The sequence below is a fragment of the Pseudophryne corroboree genome, chromosome 2, assembly GCF_028390025.1.
Source record: "Pseudophryne corroboree isolate aPseCor3 chromosome 2, aPseCor3.hap2, whole genome shotgun sequence".
Lineage (NCBI taxonomy): Eukaryota > Metazoa > Chordata > Amphibia > Anura > Myobatrachidae > Pseudophryne > Pseudophryne corroboree.
This window is the reverse complement of record NC_086445.1, coordinates 577,463,847-577,484,357: the sequence shown is the minus strand read 5'-3', so window position 1 is coordinate 577,484,357 and position 20,511 is coordinate 577,463,847. Positions and strand designations below refer to the sequence as shown.

The window sequence follows — 20,511 nt, the reverse complement described above, 5'->3', positions numbered from 1 at the left end:
GTAATGCCCCCTGCAGTTGTGCCCCCAGTTGTTTAGCCCCTGTAGTTTAGCCCCCATGTAGTTTGCCAAAGTTAGTAATGTCCCCAGTAGTTTGCCCCCTTGTAGTTATACCCCCAGTAGTTTAGCTCCTGTAATTATGCCCCCTTGTAGTTTAGCCCCCAGTAGTAATGCTGCCAGTAGTTTGCCCCTTTGTAGCTTGCCCCCTTGTAGTAATGCTCCCAGTAGTTTGCCCCTTGTAGTTTGCCCCAGCAGTAAAGCCCCCCAGTAGTTTGCCCCCAGTACTAAAGCCCCCCAGTAGTTTGCCCCTCTGTAGTTTGCCCCAGTAGTAAAGCCCCCCAGTAGTTTGCCCCTCTGTAGTTTGCCCCAGTAGTAAAGCCCCCCAGTAGTTTTGCCCCTCTGTAGTTTGCCCCAGTAGTAAAAGCCCCCCAGTAACTAGCCCCCAGTGGAAACACCGCTAGTGGTACACATATAGGAGGGAGGGGGGGGGGGAGCACCATACTTACCAAGCCCCGCTCCCGCCGCAGTCCTCTCTCGCCGCCCGCTCCTCGGCACTATGGGAGAGACGTCATGACGTCTCTCCCATAGCGCGCACTGACAGAGCCGGAAGCCGGAGCTCAGTACTGAGCTCCGGCTGCCGCTGCGGAGAGGGAGACGGGCGCCCGCTGGTAACGCGATCTCAGCGGGCGCCCGGCATCTCCCTGCAGCGCCGCCCGGGACATCGGGTTAGGTGAGCCGGGGGAGGCGGAACTGCGTTCCGTCTCCTGGTGGAACTGACGGAACGCAGTTCCGCCCCGTTCCGGCTCACTTTAACCCCTGCTTATATCTCTAACAAATATCAAACATAATATATATATTCTGACAAGAATCACATAAACGGAGTATAATCCAACAGACTTTATTTCCACCTCAGCCAGGATACAGCTTTGCATGCAGGTTTTGCGGGTCAGGTTTTACATGAAGTTCTTAAAACATCAGTATTACATTCCAAGTTCTGGTAATAACAAATAGTGCATATTTCGAATGGCTTCTAACATAACCCCAGTCTCCCAACTATCACCTACCTACTTGCTGGTATCAGGAGCAATGATCTACCGAACAAAACACATTTTAAAGACAGCAGACAAGGTGTAGTAATTAGCTCAGCTGTAGCTTACACCAGACTCAGCCAAAAACCGGACTGGATTCCATCAGATATTGCTGCTGCTCCAATCCTGCAAAAGCCTCAGAGACTGCTGCGAAAAAGACCCCTCAGGGTGTGTTTATTCTGAGGAAGGGATACTACGTCCCCAAAATGTCACCTAATAAACACACCCTGTGTTCTGGCCTCTGTATTATTGGGCGCATGTACCCACTAGGAGGGCACCAGAGCAAGTGACCTGTAAAGGATACCAGAGTGCCAGGGCAATAAGCTGCTAATATATTTTATTATAATATATATATATATATATATATATATATATATACATACATACATACATATATATACATACATATATATACATACATACAGGTTGAGTATCCCATATCCAAATATTCCGAAATACGGAATATTCCGATATACGGATTTTTTTGAGTGAGAGTGAAATAGTGAAACCTTTGTTTTCTGATGGCTCAATGTACACAAACTTTGTTTAATACACAAAGTCATTAAAAATATTGTATTAAATATACTTCAGGCTGTGTGTATAAGGTGTATATGAAACATACATGAATTGTGTGAATGTACACACACTTTGTTTAATGCACAAAGTTCTTAAAAATATTGGCTAAAATGACCTTCAGGCTGTGTGTATAAGGTGTATATGAAACATAAATGCATTCTGTGCTTAGGCTTGGGACCCATCACCATGATATCTCATTATGGTATGCAATTATTCCAAAATACGGAATAATCCAATATCCAAAATACTTGCGGTGCCAAGCATTTTGGATAAGGGATACTCAACCTGTATATACACATGTTGGGTTTATAATGTACTGTATTGTGAGTGACTGTAGCAAACTATCATAGTAGTAATGCTTAGTGAAATTGCTATTTTTAACTCAGAACTCTTAAGCTAGCTCTAGCTGGCGGCTTTTCAGGGGTGAAAGATTGCGATTGGTGGTACGATTGAAGCTGTCAACGCTTGCAACACACTTCTCAGAAGGCAGTATGAGTTTTTGTCGGGTGTCCATACATCTATTGTCCAAACGTAGAGAATTTTCCTTACACGTGATATCCATTTGTATACGCGCAAGATGTTTGTAGAGAGCATCTAGGGCATCCCTGCAGGAATAAGAGGATTTTATCACTATCTTTTGCTGTTACATAACAAATGTCTTAGAAGTTGTTATTTGCTAAGGACAATACCACATACAGAATTTACCAAGTTTTTGTAAAAATAAGATTTTACTCACCGGTAAATCTATTTCTCGTAGTCCGTAGTGGATGCTGGGGACTCCTTAAGGACCATGGGGAATAGACGGGCTCCGCAGGAGACTGGGCACTCTAAGAAAGATTTAGTACTACTGGTGTGCACTGGCTCCTCCCTCTATGCCCCTCCTCCAGACCTCAGTTAAGGAAACTGTGCCCGGAAGAGCTGCCACACCAATCACACCGTATAACTTGTGATAACATACCCAGTCAACAGTATGAACAACAACAGAGCATCAGACAAACCTGATGCAACCATAACATAACCCTTATTTAAGCAATAACTATATACAAGTATTGCAGAAGAAGTCCGCACTTGGGACAGGCGCCCAGCATCCACTACGGACTACGAGAAATAGATTTACCGGTGAGTAAAATCTTATTTTCTCTAACGTCCTAGTGGATGCTGGGGACTCCGTAAGGACCATGGGGATTATACCAAAGCTCCCAAACGGGCGGGAGAGTGCGGATGACTCTGCAGCACCGAATGAGCAAACACAAGGTCCTCCTCAGCCAGGGTATCAAACTTGTAGAACTTTGCAAAAGTGTTTGAACCCGACCAAGTAGCTGCTCGGCAAAGCTGTAATGCCGAGACCCCTCGGGCAGCCGCCCAAGAAGAGCCCACCTTCCTTGTGGAATGGGCTTTTACTGATTTTGGAGGCGGCAAGCCAGCCGCAGAATGAGCCTGCTGAATCGTGTTACAGAACCAGCGAGCAATAGTTTGCTTTGAAGCAGGAGCACCCAGCTTGTTGGATGCATACAGGATAAACAACGAGTCAGTTTCCTGACTCCAGCCGTTCTGGCTACATAAATCTTCAAAGCCCTGACTACATCTAGTAACTTGGACTCCTCCAAGTCACGAGTAGCCGCAGGCACCACAATAGGTTGGTTCAAATGAAAAGATGACACCACCTTTGGCAGAAATTGCGGACGAGTCCGTAATTCTGCCCTGTCCATATGGAAAACCAGATAGGGGCTTTTACATGACAAAACTGCCAATTCTGACACACGCCTAGCCGAAGCTAAGGCCAATAGCATGACCACCTTCCACGTGAGATATTTTAACTCCACGGTCTTAAGCGGCTCAAACCAGTGAGATTTCAGGAAACTCAACACCACGTTAAGATCCCAAGGTGCCACTGGTGGGGCTGAATATGCAACACTCCCTTTACAAACGTCTGAACTTCAGGTAGAGAAGCTAGTTTTTTATGAAAGAAAATGGATAGGGCCGAAATCTGGACCTTAATGGAACCCAATTCTAGGCCCAAAGTCACTCCCGACTGTAGGAAGTGAAGGAAACGGCCCAGCTGGAATTCCTCTGTAGAGGCATTCCTGGCCTCACACCCAGCAACATATTTTCGCCGTATACGGTGATAATGTTTAGCCGTCACGTCCTTCCTAGCCTTTATCAGCGTAGGAATAACCTCATCCGGAATCCCTTTTTTCTACTAGGATCCGGCGTCCAACCGCCATGCCGTCAAACGCAGCTGCGGTAAGTCTTGGAACATACAAGGTCCCTGCTGCAACAGATCCTGTCCTAGAGGCAGAGGCCATGGGTCCTCTGTGAGCATTTCTTGCAGCTCTGGATACCAAGTCCTTCTTGGCCAATCCGGAACAATGAGTATTGTTCTCACTCCTCTTTTCTTTATGATTCTCAGCACCTTGGGTAAGAGAGGAAGAGGAGGAAACACATAAACCGACTGGAACATCCACGGTGTCACTAGTGCATCTACAGCTATCGCCTGAGAGTCTCTTGACCTGGCGCAATACCTCTGTAGCTTTTTGTTGAGGCGGGATGCCATCATGTCCACCTGTGGCAGTTCCCACCGACCTACAATCTGCGCGAAGACTTCTTGATGAAGTCCCCCCTCTCCCGGGTGGAGGTCGTGCCTGCTGAGGAAGTCTGCTTCCCAGTTGTCCACTCCCGGAATGAACACTGCTGACAGTGCTTGTACGTGATTCTCCGCCCATCGAAGAATTCTGGTGGCTTCCGCCATCGCCACCCTGCTCCTTGTGCCGCCTTGGCGGTTTACATGAGCCACTGCGGTGATGTTGTCTGATTGGATCAGCACCGATTGGTTGCGAAGCAGGGTCTCCGCTTGACTTAGGGCGTTGTATATGGCCCTTAGTTCCAGGATATTGATGTGAAGGCAAGTCTCATGACTTGACCACAGCCCTTGGAAACTTCTTCCCTGAGTGACTGCCCCCCCCCCCCACTCTCGGAGGCTTGCATCCGTGGTCACCGGGACCCAGTCCTGAATGCCGAACCTGCGGCCCTCGAGAAGGTGAGTACTCTGCAGCCACCACTGGAGAGACACCCTGGCCCCGGGGGATAGGGTGATTAACCGATGCATCTAAAGATGTGATCCGGACCACTTTGTCCAGTAAGTCCCATTAGAAGGTCCTCTCATGGAACCTGCCGAAAGGAATGGCCTCGTATGATGCCACCATCCTTCCCAGGACTCGAGTGCAGTGATGCACTGACACCTGTTTTGGTTTTAATAGATTCCTGACCAGTGTCACGAGCTCCTGAGCTCTCTCTATCGGGAGATAAACCCTTTTCTGGTCTGTGTCAAGGATCATGCCTAGGAGAGGCAGATGAGCTGTAGGAACCAACTGCGATTTTGGAATATATAGAATCCAGCCGTGTTGCCGTTACACTTCCAGAGAAAGTGATACGCTGTTAAGCCTCTGCTCTCTTTATCTCGCTTTTATGAGGAGATCGTCCAAGTACGTGATAATAGCGACACCTTGCTTCCGCAGGAGCACCATCATTTCCGCCATTACCTTGGTGAATATTCTCGGGGCCGTGGAGAGACCAAACGGCAACGTCTGAAATTGGTAATGACAATCCCGTACCGCAATTCTGAGGTACGCCTGATGAGGTGGATAAATGGGGACAAGAAGGTATGCCTCCTTTATGTCCCGATAAAATCTACCCCTTTCAGGCTTGTAACGACCGCTCTTAGCGATTCCATCTTGAACTTGATCCTTTTCAGGTATATGTTCAGGGATTTTAATTCAATATGGGTCTGACCGAACCGTCTGGTTTCGGGACTACCACATGGTCGAATAATAACCCCCTCCTTGTCGAAGGAGGGGAACCTTGACCACCACCTGTTGAAGATACAATTTGTGAATTGCAGTTAACCCTGTTTCCCTCTCGTGGGGGGAAGCCGGCAGGGGCGTGACCTAAGAAAAGGGGGCGTGGCTTCACGGGAGGACCCGCGATCGCGAGCCACGCCCCCGTTTTTGTCACTGAGAGGGCATGCCCAGCGCTCTGTGAACCGCTGGCATGCCCCCTCTCCCTCTGACTCTCCTGAATAGACGCTGTGCGCATGCGCACAGCGTCTATTCAACGCTGCTCTGCTAAGCAGGGCAGCGACAGACAGAGACTCCCTACTGCCCCCCCACCGCGGGACACTGCGGCCCGCGGGTGGGACAGCGGGACAGTCCCCAAAAAACGGGACTGTCCCGCGAAAATCGGGACAGTTGGGAGGTATGCTATCGTGCTTCTGCAGGGGAGAGCCTGGGGAGCTTCCTCTAAGCGGAGCTGTGGAGAGAAAATGGCGCTGGTGAGTGCTGAGGAAGAAGGCCCCGCCCCCTCAGCGGCGGGCTTCTGTCCCGCAATTTTGTGTAAAATTAATGGCGGGGGCTCATGCATATTACAGTGCCCAGCTGTATATATGCTGCTTTTTGCCAGGAGGTAATTAATTGCTGCCCAGGGTGGCCCCCCCCCCCCCCCCCCCTGCGCCCTGCACCCTACAGTGACCGGAGTGTGTGGGTTAGTGTGGGCGCAATGGCGCACAGCTGCAGTGCTGTGCGCTACCTCATATGAAGACAGGAGTCTTCTGCCGACGATTTTGACGTCTTCTTGCTTCGACCCGACGGCTTCTGTCTTCTGGCTCTGCGAGGGGGACGGCGGCGCGGCTCCGGGAACGGACGACCAAGGTTAGGTTCCTGTGTTCGATCCCTCTGGAGCTAATGGTGTCCAGTAGCCTAAGAAGTGCAACCTAGCCGCAGTTAGTAGGTTTGCTTCTCTCCCCTCAGTCCCACGTAGCAGAGAGTCTGTTGCCAGCAGAAGCTCTCTGAAAATAAAAAACCTAACTAAAATACTTTCTTATTAGCAAGCTCAGGAGAGCTCACTAAAATGCACCCAGCTGTGTCCGGGCACAGATTCTAACTGAGGTCTGGAGGAGGGACATAGAGGGAGGAGCCAGTGCACACCAGTAGTACTAAATCTTTCTTAGAGTGCCCAGTCTCCTGCGGAGCCCGTCTATTCCGCATGGTCCTTACGGAGTCCCCAGCATCCACTAGGACGTTAGAGAAATACCAGTAATCCACAAAATACACTTTTGTTTCCAATAATACAAACTGTTACTGCTTTAAATTAGCTTGTTTTTGGAAGTGGGAGGTCAGGGCTCTCTCAGTGCAGGAATTGGTTTATAACGTTAAATAGGTGTCACTCCTGTCTGTCTGCCCCTACCCTTTAGAATGTAAGCTCTCATGAGCAGGGCCCTCTTCCCTCATGTGCCTTTCCTTCTCTTACTTAAAACATCTTCTACTCCATACTACCTTTGAATGCACAAAATCCTTATTTCAGTGTAATCTGCTAATGCAGATAGGTTTATATACCCTGTACCCTATAATGTCTTCAACTGTAAGTCACTGTTTTTTAGTTTTTATTATTTGTTTATGTACTCTGTAATTGGGCGCTGTGGATCCCCTATGGCTCCATAGAAATAAAGGATGATAAAAATAATAATATTATATTGTTAAGTCTTAGGGGGTCATTCCGAGTTGTTCGCCCGTTGCCGATTTTCGCTATAATGCGATTAGTCGCTTACTGCGCATGCGCAAGGTTCGCAGAGCGCATGCGCTTAGTTATTTTACACAAAAGTTAGGTATTTTACTCACGGCATAACAAAGATTTTTCATCGCTGTGCTGATCGTAGTGTGATTGACAGGAGGAAGTGCGTGTTTCTGGGCGGAAACTGGCCGTTTTATGGGAGTGTGCGGAAAAACGCAGGCGTTCGAGTTGCAAAACGCAGGAGTGGCTGGAGAAACAGGGGAGTGGCTGGAGAAATGGGGGAGTGGCTGGGCAAACGCTGGGTGTGTTTGTGACGTCAAACCAGGAACGAAAAGGACTGAGCTGGTCGCAATGGCTGAGTAAGTCTGGAGCTACTCAGAAACTGCGGGGTAATCGTTACGAGAAAATTAGCGAAGCTTTCGTTCGCAATTCTGCTATGCTAAGATACACTCCCAGCAGGCGGCGGCTTAGCATGTGCAATGCTGCTAAAAGCAGCTAGCGAGCGAACAACTCGGAATCACCCCCTTAGATGGGAATTAATATGGGGTCTAAGGACAACTAAATCCTAAAATACATGCTGCCATATGCCGATATATTGGCTGTTTAATTGAGCGGCCAATATATAGTGGGCGCGTCGGCAGGCCAGCAATATGTGAATGATGCCGTTCACATACATATTGTGTCGACTGTGCAGCACGGCCGATATTTCTGCAGATATACTTCTGGCGTATCGTGATGTGTGTACAAGCGATCAGCTGATTGTCCGTACACTTGCTACGGGAACTGCCGGTGACTGACATTACAACTAAGCAGGCACATGTAAAAGCCCACCCAGTTGTAACGTCAGGCACAATACATCGGGTCGACTGTTCGTGAGTGTGTGTAGTCTTACCAATCGTCAGATAGGTCGGCGGATCAGCCTTGTGTTTACCCAGCTTTATATGGATGAGCTTTTCAGAAAAAAAGGTGTAAGATTTTTATTCATCAAACTAGCGCCAGGATATTAATGGTTCTGTGGTCTCCTACCCATCACCTTTCCTGTCACCTTGTGCAGTAATGAAATCCTAAAGCCACAGTGGCTGTGCTATGTGGGGCTTTAGCACAGCGCCAAACAATAGGCCTGATTCATAGTTGTACGCTATGCCGATGTTTTTGCAGTTGATCAATTAATTGGCCAACTGCACATTCATCTTCGTCACGCTGTGCACATATCAAAGTCCATTACTGTAGACGCTTGTAGTGAGAATTCATTTGTAAAGTGACTGACAGAATAATGGGAGGTAGCAGCAAAAACATGTTTCAGAAGTTTTCGCATTAAAGATGGCTCTGGCGTCTCAGTACATGCGGCCATTCTGCATAACCAGTCTTACTCAGAAGGCTGATTATGGTCAAATCTGCGATTGCACTGTATCTCTGTACACAGGTGCAGAGCTGCTGGTAGGCAATCCAAGCCCTTCTGGCTAAGACATTTTGCATATTGGCGCACAGTAGGTGGGATCGCAATTTGCGATCCAACCGCAATAATTACATTCGCCCCATGGGCGCATACGGAGGTCCCGACCTGCGCATGCACCCGCATTTACTGCAGGTGACCCGCAGTAATTACATTTGCACTGCGGGAAGGGGGGTGGCGATGGGGAAAACGGGTGCATGATGGCACGAACAGGGGGCATGTCGGCACATGCAGCCGCTCTGATCTTATAAATGGCTCTGGGCCTCCCTGCGCCGGCTGGAGGCTTCCATCATTTCTGCAATCATGCTGAGATTGCGATCGCCCCACAATTTCTGTATGATCACAGTGGGTGGGCGGAGGACAGTATGCTGGGCGACCTTGCCTTGCTATGGGGGCCCCCACCATGCAAGCAGAATTTGCAATCCTTACTGAATAAAGTCCAGTATCTGAACATGGGATCGCAGCTGTGAATGCATTAGTGTACAGCTATGAATCATGCCCAATGTACTGATGCTACATGTTTAAAAACAAAATACAAATACTGTAAGTATTCATCAAATCATGTAAATTCTAAAAAATTGTCAGACAAATCAAAGAGCGCTTTGTCTAGAGAAGATGTAAACCTACTGAGATCTCCTGAAACGACTACTAAAAAGTATGAGAAGTGACTGTGTACATGCTGTGAGAACCTGACTGCAGATATTTTTCATTATTCAGCTTCAGTTGCAGTTTTGCCAATTTAGCAGAACTGGAACTGCTAGCACAGGACAAGGCCAACCAGTATGCTAATAGCCGCCAAAGATGCAATCGCAATACAATTGTGACCGTATCGCAGACCCAGCAAAATAAGGGTAGCCCCCTGTCTGTGCAGCCTGGCAGTGAAGATATTCAGACTGCCGTCATCTTACCCAATGCAGCTGCCGCATGTGGCCACCCAGAAAACGGTCTGGACTCGTCCCAGTTACCGCCGACTCGCCCCCACAACACCGCCACCGAATGCCCCGTGAACACCTCTGCTTGTCAATCAGGCAGAGGCGTTCGCATCACTGTGATGAGATCGCATTGCCCGCACAGGCGCAGAACGGGCCCTGCGTGAGCGCACTGGGACAAAAATAAGCAAGATGCGATGAATAAGGTCCTTAGTCATCTAACAATACAAGCTTACTGTGACTGTGCCAACTTCTGCTTGAGAGCAGCGATAGTGCCTTCTAGCTGATGCACCTCATCCGTCAATCCATACTGCACCTAGGGATAAAAGAAGATAACATTCAGGCTCAGTGCTTGTATATCAGCTATACTATAGGTCAGGTATGTCGGAACACCAGCTGGGGCCCCACAATCTTTTTTCTTTTGAGGCCCTCGAATTGTCAGGTTTACAATTCATGGGAACCAGTTATTTGGGGGTTCCAGATTAATGGTACACTACCAGTCGGCATCCCAGAGAAATGGCATAGTAATCAGCTAAGAAATAAGGGTTCGGTAGTATTGCTGTAAATGACAGCATCTCTGCAATATGATAGTAGCGGTTCAACTGCTTATTGTAATTAGTGGTATAACCTTACCTGGTCCCTACAAAGATCAACATTTGGTCTGTATGTACGGGTCTCAAGGCGTGTGTGAGCCAGTTTTAGATCTCCACTCTTATTTCTCAGATCTTCCTCCAAGCGTCTTATGTCTCCCTCTAGTTCCTCTATCTCCTCTTTAGTCTGTAATGAAAATTAATATAGCATTCTTCATTTAATATACAGGTTGAGTATCCCATATCCAAATATTCCAAAATACGGAATATTCCGAAATACGGACTTTTTTGAGTGAGAGTGAGATAGTGAAATCTTTGTTTTTTGATGGCTCAATGTACCCAAACTTTGTTTAATACACAAAGTTATTAATAATATTGTATTAAATGACCTTCAGGATGTGTATATAAGGTGTATATGAAACATAAACGAATTGTGTGAATGTAGACACACTATGTTTAATGCTCAAAGTTATAAAAAATATTGGATAAAATGACCTTCAGGCTGTGTGTATAAGGTGTATATGAAACATTAATGGATTCTGTGCTTATATTTAGGTCCCATCACCATGATATCTCATTATGGTATCTAATTATTCCAAAATACTGAAAAATCCGATATCCAAAATACCTCTGGTCCCAAGCATTTTGGATAAGGGATACTCAACCTGTATATGCTTTGCAGGACAGGCTACATCCATTTCTTGCGGTCAACACACCAAGCCATGCGTGTGTTATGCAGTTAGTATAACGGCTGTCTGGATCCCGGAATTCAGTAGACCAACGCCAGAATCCCGCCAGCCAGTAAAATGCTGCCGGTTGGAATCCCGACAAACGCGGGCTATTCACACTCGGTTGGTGGGTTCACACAACCAACCAACTGGAATTGTAACCTGTAGTGAGCGAAGGATCCACCAGGCCAGAAGCGCGGCGAGCAGACTCGCTGCTGGGATTCCAACAGACGGGATGCTACGGTCAGTATAGTGACAGCTGGTATCCCGTCTGCCAGTAAATCATATGTATTCCATACTGGCCACCAGGGGCGGACTGGGATCGAACACCAGCCCAGGAAATTTATGGAAGCAGCCCTAATGGAGTCTGTTGAGGGGGAGGGGTCTGTTAAGAGGGCGGGGTCACTCCTCCGAGGTCCTGATTCTGAGATAGACACAGTTGGGGCCTCCTTTGCTTTACGACTTTATGCATATGCTGCTACAATGCCCTTCCCTACGTCTGAATATACAAGGACTGATATGCCCACTTTCAGTGTCTACTGACACTGCAGTCATGCCTTAAATCTACTTCTGATGTTACTGATTTTTCATTCTACAAACCCCTTTTTTTAACCTTATATGTTTCAAAGTACAAGGAGGGGGAGCACACACTACATACAGCACAGTACAGGGAGGGAGCACACATTACATACAGCACAGTACAGGGAGGGGGAGCACACACTACATACAGCACAGTACAGGGAGGGAGCACACACTACATACAGCACACACTACATACAGCACAGTACAGGGAGGGAGCACACACTACATACAGCACAGTACAGGGAGGGAGCACACACTACATACAGCACAGTACAGGGAGGGAGCACACACTACATACAGCACAGTACAGGGAGGGAGCACACACTACATACAGCACAGTACAGGGAGGGAGCACACACTACATACAGCACAGTACAGGGAGGGAGCACACACTACATACAGCACAGTACAGGGAGGGAGCACACACTACATACAGCACAGTACAGGGAGGGAGCACACACTACATACAGCAAAGTACAGGGAGGGAGCACACACTACATACAGCACAGTACAGGGAGGGAGCACACACTACATACAGCAAAGTACAGGGAGGGAGCACACACTACATACAGCACAGTACAGGGAGGGAGCACACACTACATACAGCACAGTACAGGGAGGGAGCACACACTACATACAGCACAGTACAGGGAGGGAGCACACACTACATACAGCACAGTACAGGGAGGGAGCACACACTACATACAGCACAGTACAGGGAGGGAGCACACATTACATACAGCACAGTACAGGGAGGGGGAGCACACACTTCATACAGCACAGTACAGGGAGGGAGCACATACTACATACAGCACAGGGAGGGAGCACACACTACATACAGCACAGTACAGGGAGGGAGCACACATTACATACAGCACGGTACAGGGAGGGAGCACACACTACATACAGCACGGTACAGGGAGGGAGCACACACTACATGCAGCACAGTACAGGGAGGGAGCACACACTACATACAGCACAGTACAGGGAGGGAGCACACATTACATACAGCAAAGTACAGAGAGGGAGCACACATTACATACAGCACAGTACAGGGAGGGAGCACACATTACATACAGCACAGTACAGGGAGGGAGCACACATTACATACAGCACGGTACAGGGAGGGAGCACACACTACATGCAGCACAGTACAGGGAGGGAGCACACACTACATACAGCAAAGTACAGGGAGGGAGCACACATTACATACAGCACAGTACAGGGAGGGAGCACACACTACATACAGCACAGTACAGGAAGGGAGCACACATTACATACAGCACAGTACAGGGAGGGAGCACACACTACATACAGTACAGTACAGTACAGGAATGGAGCACACATTACATACAGCACAGTACAGGGAGGGAGCACACACTACATACAGCACAGTACAGGGAGGGAGCACACATTATATACAGCACAGTACAGGGAGGGGGAGCACACACTTCATACAGCACAGTACAGGGAGGGAGCACACACTACATACAGCACAGTACAGGGAGGGAGCACACACTACATACAGCACAGTACAGAGAGGGAGCACATACTACATACAGCACAGTACAGGGAGGGAGCACACACTACATACAGCACAGTACAAAGAGGGAGCACATACTACATACAGCACAGGGAGGGAGCACACACTACATACAGCACAGTACAGGGAGGGAGCACACACTACATACAGCACAGCACAGGGAGGGGGAGCACACACTACATACAGCACAGTACAGGGAGGGAGCACACACTACATACAGCACAGTACAGGGAGGGGGAGCACACACTACATACAGCACAGTACAGGGAGGGGGAGCACACACTACATACAGCAAAGTACAGGGAGGGAGCACACATTACATACAGCACAGTACAGGGAGGGAGCACACATTACATACAGCACAGTACAGGGAGGGAGCACACACTACATACAGTACAGGGAGGGGGAGCACACACTACATACAGCACAGTACAGGGAGGGAGCACACACTACATACAGCACAGTACAGGGAGGGAGCACACACTACATACAGCACAGTACAGGGAGGGAGCACACACTACATACAGCACAGTACAGGGAGGGTAAGCACACACTTCATACAGCACAGTACAGGGAGGGAGCACACATTACATACAGCACAGTACAGGGAGGGAGCACACACTACATACAGCACAGTACAGGGAGGGAGCACACACTACATACAGCACAGTACAGGGAGGGGGAGCACACACTTCATACAGCACAGTACAGGGAGGGAGCACATACTACATACAGCACAGGGAGGGAGCACACACTACATACAGCACAGTACAGGGAGGGAGCACACATTACATACAGCACGGTACAGGGAGGGAGCACACATTACATACAGCACGGTACAGGGAGGGAGCACACACTACATGCAGCACGGTACAGGGAGGGAGCACACACTACATACAGCACGGTACAGGGAGGGAGCACACATTACATACAGCAAAGTACAGGGAGGGAGCACACATTACATACAGCACAGTACAGGGAGGGAGCACACATTACATACAGCACAGTACAGGGAGGGAGCACACATTACATACAGCACGGTACAGGGAGGGAGCACACACTACATGCAGCACAGTACAGGGAGGGAGCACACACTACATGCAGCACAGTACAGGGAGGGAGCACACACTACATACAGCACAGTACAGGGAGGGAGCACACACTACATACAGCAAAGTACAGGGAGGGAGCACACATTACATACAGCACAGTACAGGGAGGGAGCACACACTACATACAGCACAGTACAGGAAGGGAGCACACATTACATACAGCACAGTACAGGGAGGGAGCACACACTACATACAGTACAGTACAGGAATGGAGCACACATTACATACAGCACAGTACAGGGAGGGAGCACACACTACATACAGCACAGTACAGGGAGGGAGCACACATTACATACAGCACAGTACAGGGAGGGGGAGCACACACTTCATACAGCACAGTACAGGGAGGGAGCACACACTACATACAGCACAGTACAGGGAGGGAGCACACACTACATACAGCACAGTACAGAGAGGGAGCACATACTACATACAGCACAGGGAGGGAGCACACACTACATACAGCACAGTACAGGGAGGGAGCACACATTACATACAGCACAGTACAGGGAGGGAGCACACACTACATACAGCACAGTACAGGGAGGGGGAGCACACACTACATACAGCAAAGTACAGGGAGGGAGCACACATTACATACAGCACAGTACAGGGAGGGAGCACACATTACATACAGCACAGTACAGGGAGGGAGCACACACTACATACAGCACAGTACAGGGAGGGAGCACACACTACATACAGCACAGTACAGGGAGGGGGAGCACACACTTCATACAGCACAGTACAGGGAGGGAGCACACATTACATACAGCACAGTACAGGGAGGGAGCACACACTACATACAGCACAGTACAGGGAGAGAGCACACACTACATACAGCACAGTACAGGGAGGGGGAGCACACACTTCATACAGCACAGTACAGGGAGGGAGCACACACTACATACAGCACAGTACAGGGAGGGAGCACACACTACATACAGCACAGTACAGGGAGGGAGCACACATTACATACAGCAAAGTACAGGGAGGGAGCACACATTACATACAGCACAGTACAGGGAGGGAGCACACACACTACATACAGCACAGTACAGGGAGGGGGAGCACACACTACATACAGCACAGTACAGGGAGGGAGCACACACTACATACAGCACAGTACAGGGAGGGAGCACACACTACATACAGCACAGTACAGGGAGGGGGAGCACACACTTCATACAGCACAGTACAGGGAGGGAGCACACACTACATACAGCACAGTACAGGGAGGGAGCACACACTACATACAGCACAGTACAGGGAGGGAGCACATACTACATACAGCACAGGGAGGGAGCACACTCTACATACAGCACAGTACAGGGAGGGAGCACACACTACATACAGCACAGTACAGGGAGGGAGCACACACTACATACAGCACAGTACAGGGAGGAGGAGCACACACTACATACAGCACAGTACAGGGAGGGAGCACACACTACATACAGCACAGTACAGGGAGGAGGAGCACACACTACATACAGCACAGTACAGGAAGGGTACAAACACAAGTAGTGAAACACAGACACAGGGGACCAGTGCATCAGAATCTGTCCCAGTGGCCAATCCACCCCTGATTACATACATAGCCACCACATTACATACATGGCCACCACATTATTGCAGGAAAAGCACCACATTACACGTATAGCACTGCATTACATGTATAGCACCGCACTACATGTATAGCACCGCACTACACAAATAGCATGAATAGCACCACATTACATGTATAGCACCTCACTACACGTATAGCATCACTTTACACATATAGCACTGCACTACACGTATAGCACCGCAATATACAAATAGCACCTCGTTATACTGTATAAATAGCGCTACATTACATACGTACTGTAGCCACAACATTACATACATAGCCACTGCATTACATACGTAGCCACCGCATTACATAAATAGTCTTATCATCATGGACAGACATTGGGCAGCTGTAGGGCTGAAGGACTTTGCATAAGAGATTAATGGTCATTCCGAGTTGATCGCAGCCAGCAACTTTTAGCTGCTGCTGCGATCAACTAGTCCACGCCTATGGGGGAGTGTATTTTAGCTTAGCAGGGCTGCGATTGCTTGTGCAGCCCTGCTAAGCTAAACAAATTTCAAGCAGTTTCAGAGTAGCCCTGGACCTAATTACCCTGTGCAATGATCCCTGCGATGCTGAAGCTGCTTCTGACGTCAGACACCCGCCCTCCGTTGGTCTGGACACGCCTGCGTTTTTCAATCCACTCCCCGAAAACGTCCGCCGATGCTGTGGAGACGCCCAGGACCGCCTTCTTCCTGTCAATCTTCATAGCGGTCCGCTCTGCGACCGCTTTGTTCGCCGGACGCTTCGTAACCTGGCGACCCCTGTCACCGGGCAACGTCGTGCACGCAACAATGCGGCCACCGCGCATGCGCATTCCGCATCCATACGCACCGCAGCGAGAAACCGCTGCGTGCGAATGGGTCGGAATGACCCCCATTGTCCCAGGGCTGGCTGTGAGTGCAGGCTGATCAGCTGTCATCCTGAGAACATCCTGCTTCTGCCCAGTCCAGTCCCTAAACCATACACTGTGACCGGGGATGCCCTAACCCTTACACCAATAACCTCTCTGTGGGTATAGTGAACCCGGCACCGACCATCGCTATGCTGCTACTCCCGGGCCGGGCTCATTGAAGAGACCTTTGGCCGGGGCCAGGGAGAGGATGCTGCTGGGCTGGATAACTTTCTCCAGGTCCTCTGTTGGTAGAACAGCTTCACCACTTTTCACGGCTAGCGGCACCCGGAAGTCATTTCTAGCCTAACTTACAGATTGCGTTCCAATGAACCGCAATTACTGGAAGCAGTGTGAGCCAGCACAGCCTGAGTTTGAAATGGCCTGGTTGAAGGGGAGTGTGGGACCGGCCCATTGGAGTCTGTCATGGTGTCCTGGTGGGCCAATCCGCCCCTGCTGGCCACATACACTGCCATATTGGCAGTAATATTAGGTAAATGGCTTGATGAGCCAAATACCAAATTATAACTTGATCAAAAAAAAATCATAATTATCAAAATCTTGGTGAATGATGTCAGAAGGCAGAGATGGCTTGAGAGATTTTTGCACTAAACAAGATGTGTAGGCAAACTAAATCAGCTGGTTCTACCCATGAAGCTATAGAGAGGTTTAACGGTACATAGAGAAGAACAAGACAGCATCCTTTCTACGCCAGAGCAGTACGTAATGGTGTGCTCAAATACAGAAAACGAGGAATAAAATATTTAGCATTGATTAAGGCACCAAAACTACAAGCATTAATTTGGTGCATTTTGCTAAATATGTGAACAGGTCCTAAAAAATAAGAATTTACTTACCGATAATTCTATTTCTCGTAGTCCGTAGTGGATGCTGGGAACTCCGTAAGGACCATGGGGAATAGCGGCTCCGCAGGAGACAGGGCACATCTAAAGAAAGCTTTAGGATCACCTGGTGTGCACTGGCTCCTCCCCCTATGACCCCCCTCCAAGCCTCAGTTAGGATACTGTGCCCGGACGAGCGTACACAATAAGGAAGGATTTTGAATCCCGGGTAAGACTCATACCAGCCACACCAATCACACTGTACAACTTGTGATCTGAACCCAGTTAACAGCATGATAATAGAGAAGCCTCTCGAAAAGATGGCTCACTACAACAATAACCCGAATTTTTTGGTAACAATAATTATGTACCAGTATTGCAGACAATCCGCACTTGGGATGGGCGCCCAGCATCCACTACGGACTACGAGAAATAGAATTATCGGTAAGTAAATTCTTATTTTCTCTGACGTCCTAGTGGATGCTGGGAACTCCGTAAGGACCATGGGGATTATACCAAAGCTCCCAAACGGGCGGGAGAGTGCGGATGACTCTGCAGCCCCCAATGAGAGAACTCCCGGTCCTCCTCAGCCAGGGTATCAAATTTGTAGAATTTTACAAACGTATTTGCTCCTGACCAAGTAACTGCTCGGCAAAGTTGTAAAGCCGAGATCCCTCGGGCAGCTGCCCAAGATGAGCCCACCTTCCTTGTGGAGTGGGCATCTACAGATTTTTGGCTGTGGCAGGCCTGCCACAGAATGTGCAAGCTGAATTGTACTACAAATCCAACGAGCAATAGTCTGCTTAGAAGCAGGAGCACCCAGCTAGTTGGGTGCATAGAGGATAAACAGCGAGTCAGATTTCCTGACTCCAGCCGTCCTGGAAACATATATTTTCCGGGTCCTGACAACGTCTAGCAACTTGGAGTCCTCCAAGTCCCTAGTAGCCGCAGGCACCACAATAGGTTTGGTTCAGGTGAGACGCTGAAACCACCTTAGGGAGAAACTGAGGACGAGTCCTCAATTCCGCCCTGTCCGAATGGAAAATCAGATAAGGGCTTTTACAGGATAAAGCCACCAATTCTGACACGCGCCTGGCCCAGGCCAGAGCCAATAGCATGACCACTTTTTCTGTGAGATATTTTAACTCCACAGATTTAAGTGTGTCAAACCAATGTGACTTTTGGAACCCAAAAACCACCTGGAGATCCCAAAAGTGCCACTAAAGGCACAAAAGGAGGCTGTATATGCAGTACCCCTTTAACAAATGTCTGAACTTCAGGGACTGAAGCTAGTTCTTTTTTGGAAGAAAATTGACAGAGCCGAAATTTGAACCTTAATGGACCCCAATTTCAGGCCCATAGATACTCCTGTTTGCAGGAAATGTAGGAATCGATCCAGTTGAATTTCCTCCGTCGAGCCTTACTGGCCTCGCACCACGCAACATATTTTCGCCAAATGCGGTGATAATGTTTTGCGGTTACATCCTTCCTGGCTTTGATCAGGATAGGGATGACTTCATCCGGAATGCCTTTTTCCTTCAGGATCCGGCGTTCAACCGCCATGCCGTCAACGCAGCCGCGGTAAGTCTTGGAACAGACAAGGTCCTTGCTGGAGCAGGTCCCTTCTTAGAGGTAGAGGCTACGGATCCTCCGTGAGCATCTCTTGAAGTTCCGGTTACCAATTCCTTCTTGGCCAATCCGGAGCCACTAATATAGTGCTTACTCCTCTCCATCTTATCAATCTCAGTACCTTGGGTATGAGAGGCAGAGGAGGGAACCCATACACTGATTGGTACACCCACGGTGTTACCAGAGCATCTACAGCTATTGCCTGAGGGTCCCTTGACGTGGCGCAATACCTGTCGAGTTTTTCCCAACGGTTTATAATCATGTGGAAGACTTCTGGGTGAAGTCCTTACTCTCCCGGGTGGAGGTCGTGCTGAGGAAAACTGCTTCCCAGTTGTCCACTCTCGGAATGAAAACTGCTGACAGTGCTATCACATGGTTTTTCGCCCCGCGAAGAATCCTTGCAGCTTCTGCCATTGCCCTCCTGCTTCTTGTGGCACCCTGTCTGTTTACGTGGGTGACTGCCGTAATGTTGTCCGACTGGATCAACACCGGCTGACCTTGAAGCAGAGGTCTTGCTAAGCTTAGAGCATTGTAAATGGCCCTTAGCTTCAGGACATTTATGTGAAGTGATGTCTCCAGGCTTGACCATAAGCCCTGGATATTCCTTCCCTGTGTGACTGCTCCCCAGCCTCGCAGGCTGGCATCCGTGGCCACCAGGACCCAGTCCCGCATGCCGAATCTGCGGCCCTCTAGAAGATGAGCACTCTGCAACCACCACAGGAGGGATACCCTTGTCCCTGGTGACAGGGTTATCCGCTGAAGCATCTGAAGATGCGACCCGGACCATTTGTCCAGTAGGTTCCACTGGAAAGTCTTGCGTGGAATCTGCCGAATGGGATTGCTTCGTAGGAAGCCACCATTTTTACCCAGAACCCTTGTGCATTGATGCACTGAGACTTGGTTCGGTTTTAGGAGGTTCCTGACTAGCTCGGATAACTCCCTGGCTTTCTCCTCCGGGAGAAATACCTTCTTTCTGGACTGTGTCCAGGATCATCCCTAGGAACAGAAGACAAGTCGTCGGAACCAGCTGCGATTTTGGAATATTGAGAATCCAATCGTGCTGCCGCAACACTACCTGAGGTAGTGCTACACCGATCTCCAACTGTTCCCTGGATCTCACCCTTATCAGGGAATCGTCCAAGTAAAGGATAACTAAAATTCCCTTCCTTCGAAGGAATATCATCATTACGGTCATTACTTCAGTAAAGACCCGGGGTGCCGTGGACCATCCCTACGGCAGCGTCTGAACTGATAGTGACAGTTCTGTACCATAACCTGAGATACCCTTGGTGAGAAGGGTAAATTTTGACATGAAGGTAAGCATCCTTGATGTCCCGAGACATCATGTAGTCCCCTTCTTCCAGGTTTGCAATCAC

At 48.9% G+C, this 20,511-nt stretch overlaps 1 protein-coding gene across 3 annotated transcripts in view; it reads right to left on the bottom strand.

Annotated features, from left to right (window-relative positions):
* Positions 1 to 879: 879 nt before the first annotated feature.
* TEKT2 (tektin 2) overlaps positions 880 to 20,511 on the bottom strand; it is a 72,921-nt gene continuing 53,289 nt past the window's right edge. For all 3 annotated transcript variants that reach the window (XM_063954473.1, XM_063954472.1, XM_063954475.1), the window contains 3 exons: positions 10,239 to 10,382; positions 9,842 to 9,921; positions 880 to 2,266 (listed from right to left, as the gene is read on the bottom strand). In XM_063954473.1, coding sequence (XP_063810543.1) covers positions 2,053 to 2,266; positions 9,842 to 9,921; positions 10,239 to 10,382 — 438 coding nt within the window. In that variant the 3' untranslated portion in view covers positions 880 to 2,052. The remainder of the gene's footprint in view (positions 2,267 to 9,841; positions 9,922 to 10,238; positions 10,383 to 20,511) is intronic.